The following is a 20,610-nucleotide window of genomic DNA, read 5'->3' on the forward strand; positions in this document are numbered from 1 at the left end:
CTATCAATAGTACTGGTCCCCTTTCCAGTTCCTCTGTTTCAGAGGAATGAGGAGGAACTTAGTTTCAGGGGAAAAAATTAAACAGAGATGATGAAGAGTATCTGTGAACAAAGGAAACACCAGTGAAGATATTACACAGGTGAGCAGAAGATACTAAAAAAAACCCAATTCTTAAGTGGATGTGTTGCTCTACAGATGATTGGTTACACTTTTCTGATCAAACAACCAGATTGCTTCTTGTGATGATGACAAAACCCTAAATCCCTACTGCCTTTCTGTAGTTTCTCTGCTGAGATGGATTTGGGGACATCTTCCCAGAATGGAGCAGAGATGCCACAGGAACAGTTCTCCATTCTCACCTGTCCTGCAGTTGTGGAATTCCAACGCACTCTCTATCCGAAAGGCCTTTTCACACGTGGTGCACTTGTATCTGTACTCACTGTCCACCTGCAAGTCACAAATAGGAGAAGTCACCTCTGACAGAGAAATTCTAAACCTCAAATACCCTCTCTGTTTTCTGTCCTTTCCAATTTTTATTTCTTTAAGAGGGCATTTAACCACACAGTGGTGCAAAATTCTGATGCTGTATCATCCTGCCATGTGAGCTACAAAAGAACCCCTAAGGCCACGCACCTGTGTGGATATAACAGCTTTCCTGATATTCCCCTGGTCCAACACAGAATGTTTGAGAAGGAAGATGTGATCTGACTCATCTTCCAGAAGAGATGGCAGCAATCTGAGCATTAAGGACCCTGGTGCCAAGCAACAATGGGAATCTTCACTAATAAGGTGCCACTACAGGTGTGTTTAATATTTCTATGGCAGCAGCACCGAAAGGCAGAGTTCACACATTAAAGGAACAATAGGTGGGGAGAAATGAAACAGGACAAGCAAACTGGAACAACCCTATCTGGCAGCATAACTCAAGTCAGATCTCACCTCTGTATCATGCAGGTCCAGCTAATTCCAGCTTGTCTTGCTGGAAGTGATGCCTGAAAGCAGTTTTCTACAGGAAAAGGGCTTGCATATGCTCAAAAGCACATTTCAAATTCATCAATTATTCTAAGATAAGATGTTACCACTCCCTCTCTGTCCTTTGTCACTCACATGGGATACCTGCTCACATGGAGCTGCCCAGCTCACACCTGGAATCTCACTGTGCCTTTCCACATAAACCCTGCAAGAGCCTGAGAGCCCCTTGCACTCACTTCATTCCTGCTGTGCTTGTATGAAACGTGCTGCTTCAAGCTCTCCTTCCTGCTGAACAGCTTTGCACATTCCTCACATTTAAACAGTTTGTCACCTGAGGGGATCAACCAAGATGAAAGGGAAGTAGTCAGTGATTGATAATAACCAACTCCAGGCAAGACAGCGGAAACCAAAGCACAAGCAACTGCAAACAAACAGGCTAGTGATGAAAAATTTAGTAATTCAGGAGATCTAAGTTGGGGATTTTAACCATTTCCAACAATTTTGGTTTAGTTCCCCCACCCTTTTTTCAGTGATGATTTTTCATGGAACCCTTACAATAGGACACAGACCCCTGGAATTGCAGATCACAGGTGGAAAAACACTCAGCTGACATTCACACAGCTATGTCACCCATGTGCCTGTGAAGGTGGGGGTGATATTTATGTATATATTCAAAGACAATAAGAGCCTTGGAAAAAACATCACATCCTTGCCCTCATTTAAAAGATGTACCTAATTCAAATTTTAAATGCTTTTAACTTCAATTTTGCACTACCATCTTCTCATGCTTTGGTCTGAAAATAGTTTCCTAGCGAGAGTTAAAAGAAAGAAAAAAGCAAAACCAGCTCTCTTATAAATATGTATCCCAATACCTAAAACGAGCCCTGCTGTTTAACTCAAAGGTGAAACCAAGACACAAAAATCAATGCCCAGGCAAGGGAAAAGCCAACCCACCGTGAGAACGGATGTGCCTGCTGAGGTTGCTGCTGTTCTGGAAGATCTTACTGCAGATGCTGCACTGATAGACTCTCTTGTGCTCCCCCAGCTGCTTTATCAGCTTCCTCCGAATTCCGTGTCTACTGGAGAGAATTAAACTTCTTTTGAGGGACATGGTGTTTTGGTGATGAACAAACCTACTGGATTAGAGAAAAAGGCAGGGACTGAAAGCTATCCCACAGGTTGCAACAGAGTACCACCAGCTGGCAAAAGCTAGAGGAGTGCTCAGCTCCTGGCAGGAGGGAGGGGGCCTGGATGGAGCTGCCCCAGCTCCAAGGTGCCCCTCTGGCCACCCCCTGGAAGCTGCAGATGTCACTCCCTCCAAATTATCTTCACCCAGCACCAGCGAAGCAAAAAAGCAGCAGCAGAGATTCTCTTTGCAGGCCCCTCAGAGGAACAGAAAGGATCCACTTTGCTCATCCTCTGAAAACATCAGCACTATCTCAGCTTATGAAGTTTGGCAGCCCCCACATAAAAAGTGTATTTGAGCAGAGGGCAGCAGGGTGCCAAGAAGCACTGTGCCATTTCCCAGCACAACCACCTGCTGAAATGCCTTTTTGATGGCTCTGTGTCTGCTAAGGACTTCAATATATACCATTACTAGCTAATTCTGAAAAATTGAGGGCTCTATTATACAAAAAAAAAAAAAATTCAAAAGGCCAATTTTACCAAGACAAAAAGGCATAAAAGGATCTGAATTAATCAAGTGATACTTAAGATTGTCTCCCTGAGGTTCTGTTATACTGAAGTTTTCCCCTCCCACTGCTCTAAATCTGAAGTATCACATGCAAAATCAACATGAAGTCATTCATGAGCTAAGATGACAAGCAAGACTGAATAATAATAATGATTAATATATTCTGAAAGAACAAATCTCTTTGCCTGTCTTATCACTAACATTCAATGGGAGTAAATTTCACCTTGCAGCTGCAGGAGCCTTTTGGAAACACGTTGAATAAAAGCAGTAACACGATGAACAAAGAAATTTTCATTTATGTTATGTTCCAAAATCCTACCACCGTCTTCCAGTGTACAAGTGGCACTCAAAACCACCTCTTGTAGCAGCAGCACACAATTTTATGCTGGTAGAAAAGAGCATCTGTGGGCCCAGAAGTCGAGCAGAACTGTTGCATGCTACATCATCTTAGCTACGACTTAGAGGAAATTCTGCATCCCAGAACACTTACTTTGTTACTGAGCTGATGCTGTTTGTGGTGCTGGGCATCTTTCCTAAAACCAAATCCATAATCCTCTCTTCTGGAGCTGGAAGCAGGGCCACCTCTTCTGGAGGGACCTCGGTGACAGCGTCAGCCACGCGTTCCACTGCGAACACACCACAGAAATAAATAGAGCACAAATGTGGACAGCTGGAAGTAAAACCTCAAATGCAGAATTTGTAATAAGATGTGGTCCTGGACAAAATAATTGTCCACAAACACATTCAAACAAATCATTGAACAGTGTGGGTTGGGACTCTTAGAAGTCATCTAATCCAACCCCCTGCCTTGGGCAGGGACATCTCACGTTTTTGTAACTTCTTACCTTTCCAAGCTATTACTGAAGGGTCAGTTGAGCATGAATCATGGAATTTCCTATTAGACCATCCCTTCAAGCAAGGTAAGGCCCTTTCTAGACTAAAATTAAGGTACAGAGAGAAAGATTTGTCCTTTTGAGAGGAAGGATGCTTCCTCTCCTGTTCCTTCTTGCAGGTCTCATAACCACTCACAGGAGAATGTAGGTGATCTGAGTGAAGGTGTTGCAACACCTACAGCAGAAAGGCCCCCAGAAATAATTAACAAAACTTGTAAATTGGCAGCTTTAGTGATCTAACTAAAATCCTCCATCTTGTCTCTCTGCTGCTTTTTAGTCCCTTTCTGCAAAGCCATCGACACAGATGTATAAGTGGATGTATTGCTTAGCATTTTCTGGATTTATGTTTTACCTGCAAAATCTTTCTCTTCATCAATGACAAGAGGTGGCTCTACTTTGGCTGTTTTGGCCTTTCTTCCCCTCCTGGCCTTTCTCCTCGAGTCTGTGCTGGCACTGGCTTCATCACTTGCCACCAGCTGATCTGCTGGTGCAGCCTCTGCTGCTTTCTCTGCTTTCTCAGCATCATTTTGGCTGCTGGGGGGGGCACCTTTGGCTTGTTCCAGGTGACTCAGCAAATGCTCTGGGTGGATGGAAAGAACAGAAGAAAAGAAGAAAGAGGAAGAAATTATCCTCAAAATGCTCAAATGGAAACAGCTGAAGCTCATCTATCAGGTCCATCTCACTTTGCAGAGACTTACTTCAAATTATTTCAAAAGCAGTCACAGTAACTTCACAAATCGAAGCATACAGTTTATTAAACAGTCACAAGAACTGCACTTTTAAAGAGATTTGTTGATACCACAGTAAGAAGTTTGTGTTTCTAATAATGGGTACATTTTTCCAAATGCCCCAGTTATTTACTGACCTAAGTCCCCTTTTCAAAAATGATTTATCAAATGGCCAAAGCTTCTAAATAATTTTAAATTCTTCTGAAAACTGCATAAAATAGCTGTGAAAGAAATGAAGAAAAACATATGTACTTCATTACCTTGACTTAATCTGTGCCACAAATACCAGCTGGACAGTACCACAAAGTATGACCTGGCATCACTGACCTTTACACTGCTCATGCTCCCTGTTCTTTATTTTCCTGACAGTCACATCCTCCCTTAGATCACGGTTTTATTTCTTGTAGATTCAACATTACAGTTGTTTGTCCAGAAACTGAATGCTGCCATGCTCAAAACATCCAAAATATCCCTGTTCTACCTTCCCTACTACTCCTTTCCTTAAAGGAACATGGAATTTGAAACTTCTATCTTGCTGCACCACGGATGGTGCCTGGCTTCACAGCTGTGGAAGAGCAGAACTCTGCTGATGATTCTCAGTGCTCTCCCACGAGTTTCTAGCACTTCCTACCTGTCAGCAGCTGGGGCTCTTGGAAAGCTGATGAACACACTTTACACGTCCACTGGTTGGGCTTTGCTTCTGCTGTTCCACTGCCTTCTGGAGTGTTCACTAAATCACAACAAGAAATACTGAAAAGCTTTGAAAATGGGAAGGTGGTAAACCCCTGTAGCTTTGTTTGTCTTGCAATAACTCCCTGAGTATCACAAGGTACAATTTAAGCAGCAAGAGGCCCTTGGAGGGCAGCTGGGACCACTTCAGGATTTTCCAAACATGAAGAGTTGAAACATCAGAAGATATAAATGATGCCAGGAGAGAGTACCAATGATCTTGTAAAGTCCTGAGGGTCCCTTTATCTCTTTCTAAAGAACTGTGCTCATAAAAGGCATGACATAAAGCAATTTTTAGCACCTTTAAAACCAGAGTTACCAGTCTTCCTCTAGGTTAGCTGAGGACAGAAGCAGGAGAAGCCTCCTTGCTCTCTGTGAAGGGCATTGCAGAGTAAGAACATTTGGATTAATGGAAGTAAGGGTGAGGACAATGAAAACCTGGGTTTGAGCAGTTTCATTAATTTGATGTGCTATGAAATGACCATATTGATACTTTAATTAACACATCAACTCAAGAAAGGTGTAGAAAATGAAGAAATTAGGGCAAAAATGGCACTGGGATAAAGAAAATAAAATGGGAAAAGTCACTCTGTTCACAGTCCTCTGTATTTCAGTCCTTAGATTATATCTTTGGATTTGTCAAGAGGATCTGATAAATCTGGACTGATTCAGATACTTTTCTGGCACACAAAAAGCTGAATATTCCACAGTATACCAGACTCTTCCTCCAGAGGAGGATGACATTGAAGTCAGGGTAAGTGAATGGCAGCACAGGGAATTCAAATTGTGCCTCAGTTTCTGCCACGGATTTCCTGGATCATCACTAAATGTCAGTTCAACTCTCTCTGCCCGAGAACCCCATATGTAAAGGGACAGTAAAGTTTTTCTTTCTTTTCAGTGTTGGCTCTTAAACCAAAATAAAAGATTCTCTGAGGCAGAGGTTGTTTCCTGCTACAAGATACATTCAACACTCTGCACTACAGAGGTGTGATCTCAGCCACGCTGCAATAAATAAATAAATAAGAAATGACTTGGCAATGCAGCAACAGAAATTCCTTCTTCACAGGCTACATGAAGAACTTCTTGAGGGCTCTGTCCAGGAGGACAAAAGCAGCAAACCAAGATTCTGTGTAAGTTAATTGTCCCTGACTCTGCACTTCCCTTGCTCCTTGCACTGGTTTGACAGGAAGAGTGAGGTCTTTTTTAAGTTCCCACTTCCTCAGGCTTCCAGGGCAGCTGCAGGGCAACCTGGCTGACTTGGAACCACACATCTGACAGCTGGCAACTGCTTGGTATGACTTGAGGTAAACAGAATCAAAAGAAGAAAATTTTGTTTCGGAAGCACCAAAACACTACATCAGTGGGAACACTTCAGGGTTCCCAAAATACAATAGGCAGCATTTTGTTTCTATTGAAGTTGGGCCTTTCAGGCAATAGGGTGAAGGATGTAGGAGGGGCTGCTCCAATTCTTCATGGTTTACCCCCCCAAAAAATCAATAATGCCAAATTGAAAGCCAACTCTCCAGTCAACTTCACAGTTCAGCTGTGACAGAATCCAAGCTGGCAAACAGATCCTCTGATGAATTGTTCTGTACACATCTGCAACAACTCCCCTCCTCTCCTCCTGGCTACTTTTACTACTAGTAAGCAAAATTTAAGAAAATAACCTCTTAAAGAGCAGACTCAGAATGGTTTTCTTTTGATCCTGTGTACTCTTGAGTGTACTTTTTGTACACTCTTGGCATTAAGTGGGTTCTTAATTTCCCTGTTCCACTTAGCAGAGACTGGGTGGGGGAAACACTGCTTTGTAAGGAATCCTTGGGACAGAGCTCCTATGACACTACCAGGTACTTCCTCAGCCATAGGTGCTTTGCCAAGAGGGTATGTATTGCTTCTAAGTTTATTTAGATTTGAGTTTCTGTAATCTAGAACAGTCTGAACTCTAATAGTGGCATATACTGTGGTATTATTGTAATTTGGGGATGGCCAGTGTTCTTGCCATTTCCAAACATTTACCCACAGTCTCATGTTTTCTTCTAGAACCTGGCCTGATCATTTGAATTACTACACTTTGCATAGGAAGAATGAAGATTTTCTTTGGAATTGCCCCCACCCTAACACTAACCACCCTTAAAGCCAGGAGCATTTGTGGTTTTCATGAAAATCATCTGCCTAAAAGTTTATTGGCCCCTCTGACTTTTTAACCTGTGTATGTACTTTAAACACTGTGCCCATGGAAACAAAAAGAAAAATCCAGGCTTTCAAATCCTCTCTAAATCAGTATTTGCCAAAAGTTATTTATCCATAATACATGTGTAGAAAGTGTTACACCTAACAGATCAGTAGATCTGTGTCTGTCCTCTATCTCCCTTAAAAGCACTGTAATTTTGCATACCTGCTGGATCAGCTGCTAGTATGCTGGATTTCTTGTTTTTTTTATGGGGTAAGACAGCAGATGAAGGTTTTGAAGAGACCTTATTATTCCCCTCTTTATCAAATTCCATTGCTACCAAGGATGTATCTGTGAAGAGGAAAAACAGTTCATCTTTACTTTCCAGACCCTTTGACTCTTGCTCTGTGCTGAGGGCAGGAACCATAGTCAGAAAGTTTTATTCTGTAACAGGCCTGCAAATAACATTCTCATGTAAAATTTTAACCAGGGCATTCTTATACCTGAATCTCATCCACTGTGCCTTAAATATCCTGGAGTGTACAATGGAAGTGCTGAACAGAGAGGGCAGGGCATACTTAAACACTATTTTTAAATACCCATAACCCCACAAAAATACATGAACAGGTTAAACTGAAGAGGGAAAAGATGAAACCTCTCAATTAATACCAACTGGAAGCATCTCAGAGTTCAGAAGTCTGTCAACCTGTGCATTGGTTCAGCTGCAGCACTTGAGACTCTGCTTAGGATCAAGGGCAGCCATAAAGCTGACACTGGTGGCAGTGGCCTCTCCCCAAGCATTTGTCACCCCAAATTACACCCAGCAGAGCAGTAATAACATCCAGGGAGTACTCCCAGCTCAAGAGCAGGCAGAAAACACCCTTGCAATGCTAAAGGATCTTGCCTTTCAGCTGTAGAAATGGAAAAGTAGGAGAAAACAAAGAGAAAGAACAATGGACTTGTGGCAATTCTAATTCAGATTCTAAAATATCTGCTGCCTTTCTTTCCAATGCACAGCCACATGGATCTTACTCTAGTGGGTCCCATGTGAGGTTGATTAAGACAAATGTAGTTTTTTAGACCTGTGTAACAGTTCTGTGCAAAACCAAAACATTTTCACTGCAACTGAAGAATGGCTTCTTTAGCAAATCTGCATGCTGACTTCTCTGAGAATTGAGCTCCTTTGCTGTTCTACCCAGAAATGCTTTTGATACGACCACCAACTCTTTAGTTAAGGACTGTTTATCCAGTTTGTTCACTCTGAAGAGGCTGAGCCATTAACTAGGCCACCTGCTTGTAAAAACCTGGCTGTATCACAGTGAAGAATCTACGCTTTCCTCTTGCAGGGCACCCACTGTGCAGGCTGGCCTGACTCTGCAGGATAAGAGCCTACTGGATAAACAGCACTGTCAACTCCAACAGCCAGGGACTATCAGTCCCTGCCAGCACTGGGCCCTTAGGAAGGAAGAAAGGCCCCCACACATACCATTGGCAACACTAGTGACCTGCTTCAGCACTGGCTTTTCCATTTTTTTGGCGTAAAAAGCTGCATACCACACTCGCAGCTCAGTTCCTGGGGGGATGTCCTGGGAGGTGGTGAAGTAAATGTCATTGTCATGCTGGAAGGCAGTTAAGTTTTGATGCTCATACTCGGTGGCTGGGCGCACCATCATCATCCAGTTGCAATCATCTTCGTTCGTGGTGTCAAAATACACCAGGGGCCCTTCCTTCTGGAACACCTGCCAAGCAAAATGTGCACAGAATAAAAACCTTGAGAAATGATACAAAGTTAAGGGGAAAAAAAAAATTATTTTGTGCTTTTGCAGTGGTTTCTTTTCGATGTACATCAGGGATGAAGCAAGCCTCAAGTCTTGCATGAGGCATCTTTCACTTAGTCACACGTTCAGATGAGTAAGTCTGAGACAGACAAGATGTGAACAAACTGAACTCCTATCCCAATAAGTCTTGCTACAGCCACCAGTTTGTCAAAAAAATTATTGGATACATGAGTGGAGGGGTATCCAAACAGCCATCAGCCCAAGGCACATTTCTAAATCTTTACTTCTGAGCTAGGTATTAGTGGAAAATAAGACTGAATTCCATTCTTAATGTAGCATTTTTCCTACCAAAACTTGTCAAGAGAAGAACAAAACAAATGCAAGAAAAAAAACCCACTTATTCTGCATATTCCATAAACCTAATGCACATGTGGCTCATTAGGCAAATTCAATCAAATTGAAGAGACTCATTAAAAGAGCTGAGCTTCTACTTTGGTTCTTCTGTACCTTGCCCAGAGAATGTTTGTTTAGCTCATCTCTTACAGGGCACACCTAAAAGATGTTCCAAATAATCCCCCTACACACATCTTTTTTTTTTTCCATAGTATTAGATGGCATTAGTTCACCACAGGTAAAACTGATTCCTTGCTATTGCTTTTCATGTTCTGTGCCTTACCTTCAAGGGAAAAACTGATTCCTTCTCCAGCTTGAGAACTCTCTTGCATTCAAAGGGGCCAAACTGGGTACGTTTCACCAGCTGAGTCAGAGCAAACACTCCCTCAGTCCCATCCTCCAGCTGTCTTATCTCCAAATTAGAAGGCAGAGATGATCTAAAAAAATTAAGAGAGAATTGAGGAAAACAAAAATCACAGAATCAATTAGGTTGGAAAAGACTTCTGAGAGCATCAAGTCCAACCTTTGGCTGAACATCACCTCATCCAGTAACCGTTACTCACTGGACAACACTGCAGAACCCATGGAAGAAAGAAATCAACAGGGATTTCTCCAGTCTCTGGGAACAGCAAAGTTTTCTGCTCAACACACCCTAACTTCTGTGAGGATTTATAAATAGAGGGGAACAACACTAGCAGTGCAGGAGGGCCAAATCAGTGATTCCTTGCAAAAGCTCAATCCTGATACCTCATCTAAACCTTCTCTCAGGCCATTCCCCCTTGTCCTGTCACTACAGTTCCTGCGGAAAGGTTCCTCTCCAGCTCTCCTGCAGCCCTCTTTACACACTGAAAGGCTGCTGCAAGGTCTCCCTGAAACCTTGAAACCTTCTCTTCTCCAGGAGAGCACATAAAAATGAAAAAAATGAGCAGTTTAGCTCATCTTAGTTCTTACTGGAACACCCTGAAGCCTCTTCTAAAACAGATTATCCTCTTTATCTACAGATCTTTGGTTGTGACCAAAGATTTTTGGTTAAAAAAATAACCTCCATCCCTCCCCAAATTAACACTTCATAGCCTTATGCAGATCATAGCCCTTAAGATGGAAGTCCTGGAAGTTTCCCTTCTGTCTTGTTACAAACACTACCACATTGGTCACAAGTGCTTCTGTGCTGCCAGCCTTTCTCTTTTCCCAAACAAGCTTCTGAGAAGAGCTACATGTAGCAAGTGTTGTTACTACATACAATACACACAGAATATCTTCCAAAAATTCACATGACTGGCTCTACCGTGTTGGTTTTACAGACCAAATGCAATTCTGTTTTTTCAGCTCTGTGCTAACAGATGAAAAGCTAAAAATAATCAGACAGGCTACTGACTACTCTGTGGAAGTTGACACTGGCAGAACTGCTTTACTGCCTAGACAAAGAGAAATACAAAAACATTGCAATCATAGTGATAAGCAGATGAATTGGGGGGGGGAAGCTTTCAGTTTGAAACATAGAATAAGCCGTGTCAGAGACAGAGAAGTTCAGGAGATGTTTCTCAACACTTCTAACCATAAAGCATCCATTTTATCTATTCAGTAAGACACAGGGAACAACAAATATGTGGTTAAGCAAGGAGACTGTTTTTAAAAGATTCATATTCAGTTTGTGGTTAAACTTGCCCTCAACCTCAGATAACTCACTTTCAGCTACTGTTCCCCAGATGGAGAGGCTGCAATTAAATGTCTTCTTTCCTTTTCTTATCTTACCTGATTCCAGCTGAAAACTCTTCAGGAAAATAAATACATTTATCTGTAAAAAAGTCAATTTTAAATTCTGCTTTCAAGTCTATGGTCCAGCAGCCCACACTTCCACTAGGGAAAACTTAGCATTTGCATGTCAAAAGGAGACTGAAAATCAGTGCATACACCACATTTGCAAATACTCCCAGTTGGAACATCAGCACATTAAATTGCTAGGCAAAAACCAGAAAAAAACTGTAGGAAATAATAGTTTAACTTGTCATTGAACCTGTCTAGTACAGGCTAGAGACGTACTGCACTGCCCATTTTTTGTGTATAGGAAAAGCACCTCCCTCACCAGCTTCTATTATTCCAAGGGGTATTTTTAAATTACCCTCAAGCACCTGTAGTGTCAGGGCTGTTAACCATTAACAGCTGCTGCAAGGGATCATCCAAGGCAGGTTCCCAGGCACAGGAAGGCAGTGCCTGGCAGGAGCTGCAGGGAAATTCCTCTTCTGGGAAGGCTCAGACAAGCAAGGGACAGCTCCTGCCCAGGTGCAGCCACTTTACACGGTAGAACACCAGGAGCACCCTGCCCAGGCCACGGGGTCATGGCACCCACGTGGCAGAGCCAGCACATCCAGGATTTGTTCCAAAATGGTCCTGGGAACACACAGCACAGCCTACGCAGCCAGGATGTGCCAGACCTGCTGCCCACGTGCCTGTCTTCTGCTTGCAACTTCCCAAGAGGAAATATGGAAGCCCTGCATGCATTATACAACACACAAAGCCATCTGAGCACTTCCCTTTTTGGGTCTGTACTACATCAATAGTTAGTTCTTTTCCTTAGCCTTATATTTTACACCTTAATATGAATATTGCTGACAGTGCCTGATTGTCTTTCCCTGTGAAAATCACTACTCAGTGTTGTTTTCTCCCAACTAGATTGAGTCTGTTTGTTTCTTCTGGCAAACCTGAGTGTTTCTGCTGCGCTGTCACAGATCTGCTGACAGAATTATTACCCCTAATCATTTGCAAAGACCCACAATAATGAGAACAACTTGTTTTGCTCCTTAAGTGGAGGAATGAGAGAGTTCATAGCAAGCAGGAGGACACAACCATTTACATGAACAAGAAATCCTCACACACTTCTCTAATAGGGTGCATCTGAGGGGGATAAAAGTGGCAGGTACTCAACCACGACAGAAGTCATCAGCCCATCTGGCACCACCTGATTTCTTTCCAGAAACCTCAGCAAAGAAACCGAGTCCTGATGAGCAGCAAGTTATTTTTTTGGCTTCAATTCAGTGCAGCACTTAAGTGTGTGCATCAATTTTTCTATTTAATCAAGGCCATGTGCTTTCTGTAGATTTCTGTCATCCTCTGAGAGTTCACTTTCCAGCTGTCAATGTGACATCCACCAAAGAGCAAATATGCTTTAAAGGACTAACATGGGCGTTGGGTTAGTCAGGACTAACACAAACATTTCTTACCTTGCCCTGCTCAATACAAAGGAGTCTTTGACTGTCACCACTGGGCCCAGCTCAGGGCACTCTGAATCATGGTACTGCCCACAGTCCTCGCACCCTGCAAGGAACCAGACAGGAAAGGTTGGTGGAAAACACTTTTGTAAGACAGTTTCCTCCCTCTTTCAAGAGAAACGGAACACCAGGCAAAATACATACGTAGGGAGGCAGATGTTTATTTATATTGCTTAAAAGAACATGAATAATGGAACACTGAGCTGATAGCTGGCACCTGTGTAGGTGAGATAACACACACTGTGATCAGTACCATCAGAAGACAATTGTTTAAATTCTCTCTCAAAGGAAAATAACTGCCTTACATCCACAGTAAATATTCCGCTTAAAGATGGCATTATTCTCCAGATAAAGTGCTGGAACACACAGCAGCTAAAGAAAACCACATCACTGCCTTCCCCAGGAGCTGGGCTGTTATGAACAGCTTGTGCAGCATGGTGTTTCCAGTGACAGGAGGCACAAACCCAGAACCAGCAGCAGAACTAGCACAGGGCTCAGCAGGGCACCAGCATGTTCTGGGAGCCCAGCTCTGCCTGGCCACACACATTTCTCACCCACAGAGCAGGACAGAGACCTCCACGGTACCTTCTGGTGCCTTTCCAGACACATCAGCTGGCTGCACAACACACTCTGGCCACCTAATTCACTGTCAGCTTAGCTAAATTAACTTTTAGTTTAAGTGGCTGTAAATTACCCAGAACTGAGTGGTTCCTAAGAAACAATTTTCAGACGAGGATAATTTGAGGTTTTCTAAAATAAGCTAACTTAACAGGATTCCAAATGCTTACACATTGCTTCGCTGTGAAAAAAAATAGCTGTCAAACTGCCCTGCCTGGTCAGCTGCTGACACAGCTTCAGAAGAGATCATCACACAGGGCTTATATTGCTGTGGTGCCTTTTCCATCTGAGTTCCATGCTCACAAAGGCAAGTCAGGAAACCCCAGAAAGGTGCTAAGTAAAGGGTCATTACACGGTTTTTTGGAAAGACATGAAAAAAGCCATGTCATTCCAAGGCATATCCCTCTGGTAAAGCTACTCTGTGCTCCTAACTGGAAGCCTCTCTCCCCAGATATTTGTCCCAGTGAACAAAAGGACTTCTAAAACAAGGGATCCCAAACTGCTTCATGTTTCTTCTGGCAACAAAACCCACTGAGCAGTAAAAAACGACATGTATTGGACAAACAGCATTTCTGGCTGGTGCAACCCCCAAGCCTGGTCACTGCCTCCTGTCGAGCTGTTTGTGCTGCCTTCTGGTGAGCCAAGGAATGAAACAACCAGCTCTTCCCACAGTTTTTCAGCAGAAGGAATCTCCCAGTCTGGGTTGCTGTACAGCATCACACAGCTGTTGCACCAGAGGAAAGGATCCATGGGCAAATGCTACCCACAGACCACTAGCACCAAAGCTCAGCCTACAGCTGTCCTGTTTACTGTTCCACCATTCTCCTGCTCTAGGCCTGCCTGTAGCCCACACTGTGCTTAACATTACTGAAATAATCTGGGCTAAAAGCAGATTTCTCAAACCAGAGAGGGCGGAGGAGCCACAGAGGAATGTGTAAACCAGACTGCTGAAAAGAAATGGACTGTCATCTGCAAAGGGTTGTCATAACCAATGGGGACAGGAAGGAATAGCCAGAGTTAACAGCTTCTCCAACAGGCTTTGCTGTCCAAAGGAAAAAGCATTTGTCATTTTCCTTATCTCCTGACGGCATCAGGGCACTCCTCACTTCTGCAAAGATAAGCCTCTGAAAGGTGCAGACAGCACTGTCCACAACCACAGGCAGGAATAAGTCACACATTCCTCTGACTCCTTTGCAAAGGAATGACCAAAGCCAGGGGAAAATGACATTGACATTGTGTGCCATGGCTCAATGTCCGAGGGATGCCCTACAGCAGCCATTTCCCAAAGCTGTTACACTCATCGTGTGACACCTTCAAGGGATTACAGCCACAGGAGAAACACAAAAACGAGCATGGGAATAATCATAAGATACCCCAGGGAGACTATATTCACACACTTAAAAAAAAATATTCCATAATTCTCTTGTCTATGAAATACATATTCAAGGATATTAATTATGGAAGTGTACAGTGTTATTTATAGCAACTCACTTTTTCAGGACATAACCAGTCCCCATATCCTGTGGGAAAAACCAATTGCAGAGAGCACAAGAAAAAGCTCAAGATATTCAATAGGGAATACAGTATCATACAGTCACCTCAGGACACCACAGCCTCCACTAGAAGGGAGAAAATCATGTTGTGTGACACCTTCTATCTAATTAAGGAATGGCATCACATCCCTGTTCTTTTTGCTGTCCACCAGAAGCTTTTTAGGAAGGGGAAGATAAGGTAACCACTATATGGTATCTGCATCTGAGTAAAAATGCAAACAGTCAACACTATTTTTGAAGGAATCTGTGGTGGAGGGAGAGGTTGAACGTTCTGATGGAGTTGCTGTAAGTGCAGCTGTGGAGCCATCAGGGGTAAAATACTGTGGATCCAAAACCCAAGGACATGTGGTCCATTCTGCTCTGCCCTGACTGGATCCACAGTATCTGGGCCCTCTCTGCTCACACAAGGAGGTGAGTGGACTCTGCATCTCTTAACTCTTTTCCACCCTGACACCAGGTCCTGCATGTCCAGGCTGGTGACAAAGACAAGGGCTCAAGTGGGACCCAGGCCTGCCAGCCAAGCTCCAGCAAGCACGGGACACTGCCCAGCCTGGGCACACCACTGCTGCAGCCTTCCTCACCCACCACCAGCCCAGGAGCCCAGATCCCAGTCACAGAGCCCAGATCCCAGTCACAGAGCCCAGCCTGGCACTCAGGGTTACACAGAGGGCAGAGAAAGAAGCACAGGCTGTGAATGCCACGAGTGACACCTGCCAGGGCAGCTGGTGCATCTCAAACTGGGCTTGTTCAGGAAGAATTATGAGTCTGCCTGTCTCTCCTGTGGAGGTGCAGATCCCCAAGTCGGGCCAGAGGTCAGAGTTATCCCCAGACACCCCTGGCTGCTGAAGCTGGTTGTGTAAACAAAGGGCTTACATGAGTGTTAGACCTTCAATCTCACTCACTTCAGCCATGAAAAAGCTGTGCTGCTAACTCACGTTCAGAGGTTTCACTGTGTGTTTGCCAACAGTGTCAGAATGTGTATGCTTAAATCACACAACCTCCTCTCTACTCATCCATTAGCTGTTTGAGCCTCCTTTACATAAAGCAATTTTTCTAAATAAAATCTTAAGCCTACTTCAGTCTTTAATTTCAAACATTCTGAGTAGACAAGTCACACACCATGAGAGTTAGATCCTTTTCCTAATACTTACAAATAAACATAATCTCCTCACTGCCATCTTCAGCCATTTTTTTAAACCTGCCAAAATACAAAAGACGAAGTTAGTTCTGAATTGACTTTTGCTTTCCACATAATATAAACATCCCTTTGTGAAGTAATGATGCTGACTGACCCAGAGCACACCCAAACACATTACTGTCCTTGCAGGAGTGTCAATGCAAAGTTAAAGAAATTGAAGTTGTTAAAAAGCCCCAGTGACTGCTGTATCACTACATGAGCTGCAGACATCTCTACCAAGAAGCCTCAATGTCCATGGGCTCTCAGGGTTTTTCTCTCTGAGGCAATGCTGTCTCCTGCTGTTCCCTATCTCTCACCAACTTCCAGCCATCCCCTGCTACAAAGCTCCTGTGGAGCCTCAGAACACGCAGGGCCAGAGGATAATCCAGGTCAGCAGCAACCACTGCAAGAAAAAGGCCCAGTGCAACATTTTATTGAACTGTAGCTTAAAAAAATTATCTCTGAAAGGCAGATTACTTATTTAATAAACACAGTAATCTCAAGAACCTAAAAACTGCTGATACAGTTGCAGATCTGTTCCAGAGGCAAAGGTATGTTGTGGTACTGAGCACCAGAAAACCTGGGGAAATAAAATCCTGCCTCTGTCACTGGCCTTCCAAGAAATGGTAACTGACCAATTTGATTCCACAGTTAAATAAGGTTAATCTATATTCACTTCATTAGTGTCAGTCTGCATTAAAAACTTATATGAACATATCTATTGCCCCTCAACAATTAAATTATGGTTGGCAAAAAGTCTGATTATGTATGGCTAAGACCACAACACGAGCAGGACCTAGAAGAGAGTTTTTCCCCTTTTCTAACCAAAAAAACACTCTCCTCCTCAAATAAACAATTTTCCCAATGCCTCAGAAGAGAAGCAAAGCAACACAAAGATCATGACCCAAGTCTGAGAGAGATGAGGCTGCAGAACAGCAACTGTATTGGCCAAGAAGAGGACAGGAAGGCTAAGAGCTAAAAGCTGAACCTGTGAGAGGGAAACATGACACACCAAACCAGCAGAGCCCTGTTTGAAAACAGATAAAGCATTTGCTAAAACAGCAAGAAAAGCCAAGCCAGAAATGTGGGAGCACATCCATTACTTGGGATCAGGACTCTTCAAGCACTGCCCTCCCCAACTCCACCTGCCAGCAGCAGGATCCCTCCCGAACTCACTGCTGCAAGGGACCAACACTCCCCCTCCCTGGCACAAGCTGGGCCTTTCTTGGCTACAGTTTTTGGGGACAAAGCTCAAATAAGAAAACAAACATTTGGACAAAAGCCCCGTGCTGAGCACAAACAGCAACTCAGGACATTTCCCCAAAAGCTCTTATCCTGAAAGCAAGGTGAACGATGCAACAGGTATTTTATGGGAGTCCAAGCACAACGCTGCAAAACAAGCAGTGTAAGCTGGTATCAAAAATGGTTTGGTTTGCTTTTTAACCAACGCTTTTTTTTGGATGCTTTGCACTGTTTCAAGAAGGGTATGCCCAGCTATTTTTAGATAAGATTTTAATCATAAATATGGCTGAATTAACAAATAACGGCCTCAGCCAATGGTTCAGGGGCGCAGTGCAGCCAGACCACCACAGGCATTTGCCCCCAGGACGTTACTGTGTCGCATCCTTGGCAAACAGCAGGCTGGGGACAAGTGACACTACAGGAGCAGCAGCTCCATCTTGTTCCAGGGGCCGTGGGATGAGAATAGCAACAAAGGGGCGGAGAAATCATCAGTGCTGTTCAAGGTGATGGGAGGAAGCGTGAAGGGCCCTCACAGGTGCCTCAGGCAGCCTCGGTGATCTGCATTAGCGCAGCTCCCATCTCTGCAGCAAGGACTCTCCGTGTCCGCAACACTCCTGGTCCCTCACCCCTCGCTCCCCCGCTCAGCGCTGCGCTCCGAAATAAGCGCGGTACCTGCTCTACAATTCTGATTTACACGCTTCTCACCCATGGGCTTCCAAACTCCTCCTCCCAGATCTCGGCTGTGTTTCCCAGGAGTTTTTGAAGTACATGACATGATGCCACCCGCCCCAGCTGGTAAACAGAGTCACGATGTGCCACACAAGGCTCACATGATGGCACTGAACACAGCCTTCAGATTTTTTTTTTTTTTTGCCCTCTGGGCCATGCCTGATTTTTTTTTTTTTTCCTTTTCAAACATTTGTACCAGAAAAATATTCCATTAAGTCACTCATCCCACTGCTCCTAATTCTGCTCCTGTCTTGCAGGGATAATCAAAGCTTCTGGAAGTTCCCGGTATTTTTTACATAAAACAGAGAGCAATCATTAGCAGTCAATCATCAGGAGAAAAGCCACGCAGAGGAAATTAGACCAGGCACAAAGCCTAACTCTGATGGCAGTAAACGAGCAGAAAAACACTTTTTTTTTTGTTTGTATAATTAGACGAGTGACTCTGTGCCCAAAAGTAGAGCCACACAGCTATGCACAAAAATTCCAGCTGCAACACAGACCTCTGAACATATCTGGAACTTGAGGGAGCCCAAATGAAGACACTGAGGGGCTGCAGCATCACAGGTACCTGCTTGCAGCCCATGATGTGGAAAGATACTGGGAAGGAACCACTTGAGCTCTAAAAATTTAAGAACTGATGTAAAATCACACTTGCTCCTTATAAACTGCTGAAGAAAGAAATCAGGCTCCAGTGCGAAGTTGAGCCATTTTGATCTTGCTAATGGATTTTTTTTTTTTAAAAAGTAGGTCATAAAAATCTGTATTTAATGAACTTAATGACCAAGAAGGTAGAATTAAAGTTACCCTTTCTTCAGTTTGAGAATAGGCTTCCAGGAGTGTGAATAACTTGAAAACACAAGCAGATGGGTGCTGCAGATGCATGTGTGGAAGGATGCGCTTAAAATCCAGTTTTCCTCATGATGTAGTAGAACTTTTTCATGCCACCGCTCAAAGGAATTGCAGAACATCTGGTAAACTACAGTGAGGCCTTGTATTTCTTAAAAAAATTAGGGCCATTCTATCAATTATCGTCGGGGGGGGGCGGACGATTTTACGCCACTCGGGGGGCACGGAAAAACAGAGCGGCTGGGGGGGGTCTGCGCCACCTGCCCTTCCCAGCACTTCCCGCGATCATGTGAATAAACTACATGCAAAGTTTAATGGCCCTGAGCAGAAAACGAGCGTACTGCAGAAAATTCACGTGTGCGAAGCCCCGCAGACCGCGGCTCTCCTCCTTTTGTCTCCTCGGGCGCCCACCACACCTTCTCCCCCAGGGGACACGCCGGGGCAGGGCAGGATCCCCGCACCTCCCTCCTCCTCCTCCTCCTCCTCCTCCCAGCCTCTTCCCTCTGGATCACGCCCTCGCACCTGGGAGCTCCCACCCCCCCTCCTTCCCCAACCCCCTGCGGCCAAGCCGAGGCGCTCCCCGCTGCCGGCCCCGCATCCCCGTGGCCGCGAAGGGTGCGTGCCCTGCCCGGCCGAGCCTGCGGGGATCCCCCCGCGCCCGCTCCGCGCCCGCCCCGCCGGGACCGCGCCGCCGCCGCCGCCCGGAGCCCGTCGGGGCCCGGGATCCGGGAGCGGCTCCGCCGGGTTTTGCCTCGGACCCGCCTCGCCCCCTTCGCTACCGCCCTCCCGGCCGCTGTAACAAAGAACAGGCGGCCTGGAGGAGGCGGCGGCGGCGGAGGAGGAGGCGGCGGGGCCGCAGCCGCCGCCGCCGCCCCGGGAGCGCTCGGAGCGGCCGCCGCGCCCGCCCCGGCCCCGCCGCACGGCCCGGGGAGCGGCGGGAGGAGCCGCGGCGGGACGGGCGCGGGGGGTCCCGGGCGGGGGTGCCGGGGAGGGCGCGGGGCGCGGCGGGAGGAGCGCGGGGAGCCGGCGTTACCTGCCCCGGGAATGGCCAGACCCGGATCGGATCCGCGCTCCGGGTTCCGATCCGCTCCGGAAACCACGCGCCAGCGGAAGCCGGCGCGGGCGGGCGCGGAGCAGGGCGGGAAGTGTAGTGCGGCGGGGCCGGCCCCGGCCCTGACCCCGTCCGTGTCCCCTCCATGTCCCTGCCTGGCCGCCCCGCGTGCCGCCACCCGGCTCCCCTCCCGGGCGGGTCCCACCCCCGAGCCCCCGGAGCCCTTCGCGGCGGCTCCCCGGGCCGGAGGCGAGCGGTGGCCGCGCTGAAGGTGGCGGAGCACCCGCGTGGCTCTCGCCGGGTTTCCCGTCTCTTCCCGGGCAGAGGCGGCCCGGAGCAGGCTGGCGGGAGGGTTGGCAAAAACAGAATCACAGGATTGGTTAGGTTGGAAAAGACCTCCGGGATCATCCGGTCCAAGTTAAGACCCAACACCACCTTGTCCATCAGACCGCGGCACTGAGTGCCGCATCCAGTGTTTCCTTAAACACATCCAGGTGGGGACTTCACCAGGTCCCTGAGCAGCCCGTTCCAATGTCTAATCATCTTCTTCTGTGAAGAAATCCTTCCTGATGTCGGACCTAACCCTCTCCTGGCGCAGCTTAGGTCATTTCCCCTCGCCCTGTCCCTTGTTCCCTGGGAACAGAGCCCAATTTCCACCTGGCTGCACCCTCCTGTCAGGGAGATGTAGGGAGCAGTAACATCACCCTTGAGCCTCCTTTTCTGCCGGCTAAACACCCCCAGCCCCCTCAGCCACTCCTCACAGGGCTTCTGC

At 45.8% G+C, this 20,610-nt stretch overlaps 1 protein-coding gene across 7 annotated transcripts in view; it reads right to left on the bottom strand.

Moving 5' to 3' along the window:
* Positions 1-19,883, bottom strand: part of PRDM15 (PR/SET domain 15) — a 33,059-nt gene extending 13,176 nt beyond the window's left edge. For 2 of the 7 annotated variants that reach the window (XM_069016751.1, XM_069016663.1), the window contains exons 1-12: positions 18,746-19,198; positions 15,945-15,991; positions 12,575-12,668; positions 9,640-9,793; positions 8,672-8,924; positions 7,411-7,536; positions 4,918-5,016; positions 3,911-4,138; positions 3,156-3,291; positions 1,927-2,108; positions 1,209-1,303; positions 360-447 (exon numbers count right to left, since the gene is read on the bottom strand). In XM_069016751.1, the coding sequence (XP_068872852.1) occupies positions 360-447; positions 1,209-1,303; positions 1,927-2,108; positions 3,156-3,291; positions 3,911-4,138; positions 4,918-5,016; positions 7,411-7,536; positions 8,672-8,924; positions 9,640-9,793; positions 12,575-12,668; positions 15,945-15,991; positions 18,746-18,909 (1,666 nt within the window). In that variant the 5' untranslated portion in view covers positions 18,910-19,198. Of the gene's footprint in view, positions 1-359; positions 448-1,208; positions 1,304-1,926; positions 2,109-3,155; positions 3,292-3,910; positions 4,139-4,917; positions 5,017-7,410; positions 7,537-8,671; positions 8,925-9,639; positions 9,794-12,574; positions 12,669-15,944; positions 15,992-18,745; positions 19,199-19,820 lie in introns of those variants that run through there. The other 5 variants (XM_069017090.1, XM_069016911.1, XM_069016829.1 and 2 more) reach the window with 5 other exon arrangements.
* Positions 19,884-20,610: the final 727 nt, after the last annotated feature.

Source organism: Aphelocoma coerulescens, chromosome 1 (assembly GCF_041296385.1).
Source record: "Aphelocoma coerulescens isolate FSJ_1873_10779 chromosome 1, UR_Acoe_1.0, whole genome shotgun sequence".
NCBI lineage: Eukaryota > Metazoa > Chordata > Aves > Passeriformes > Corvidae > Aphelocoma > Aphelocoma coerulescens.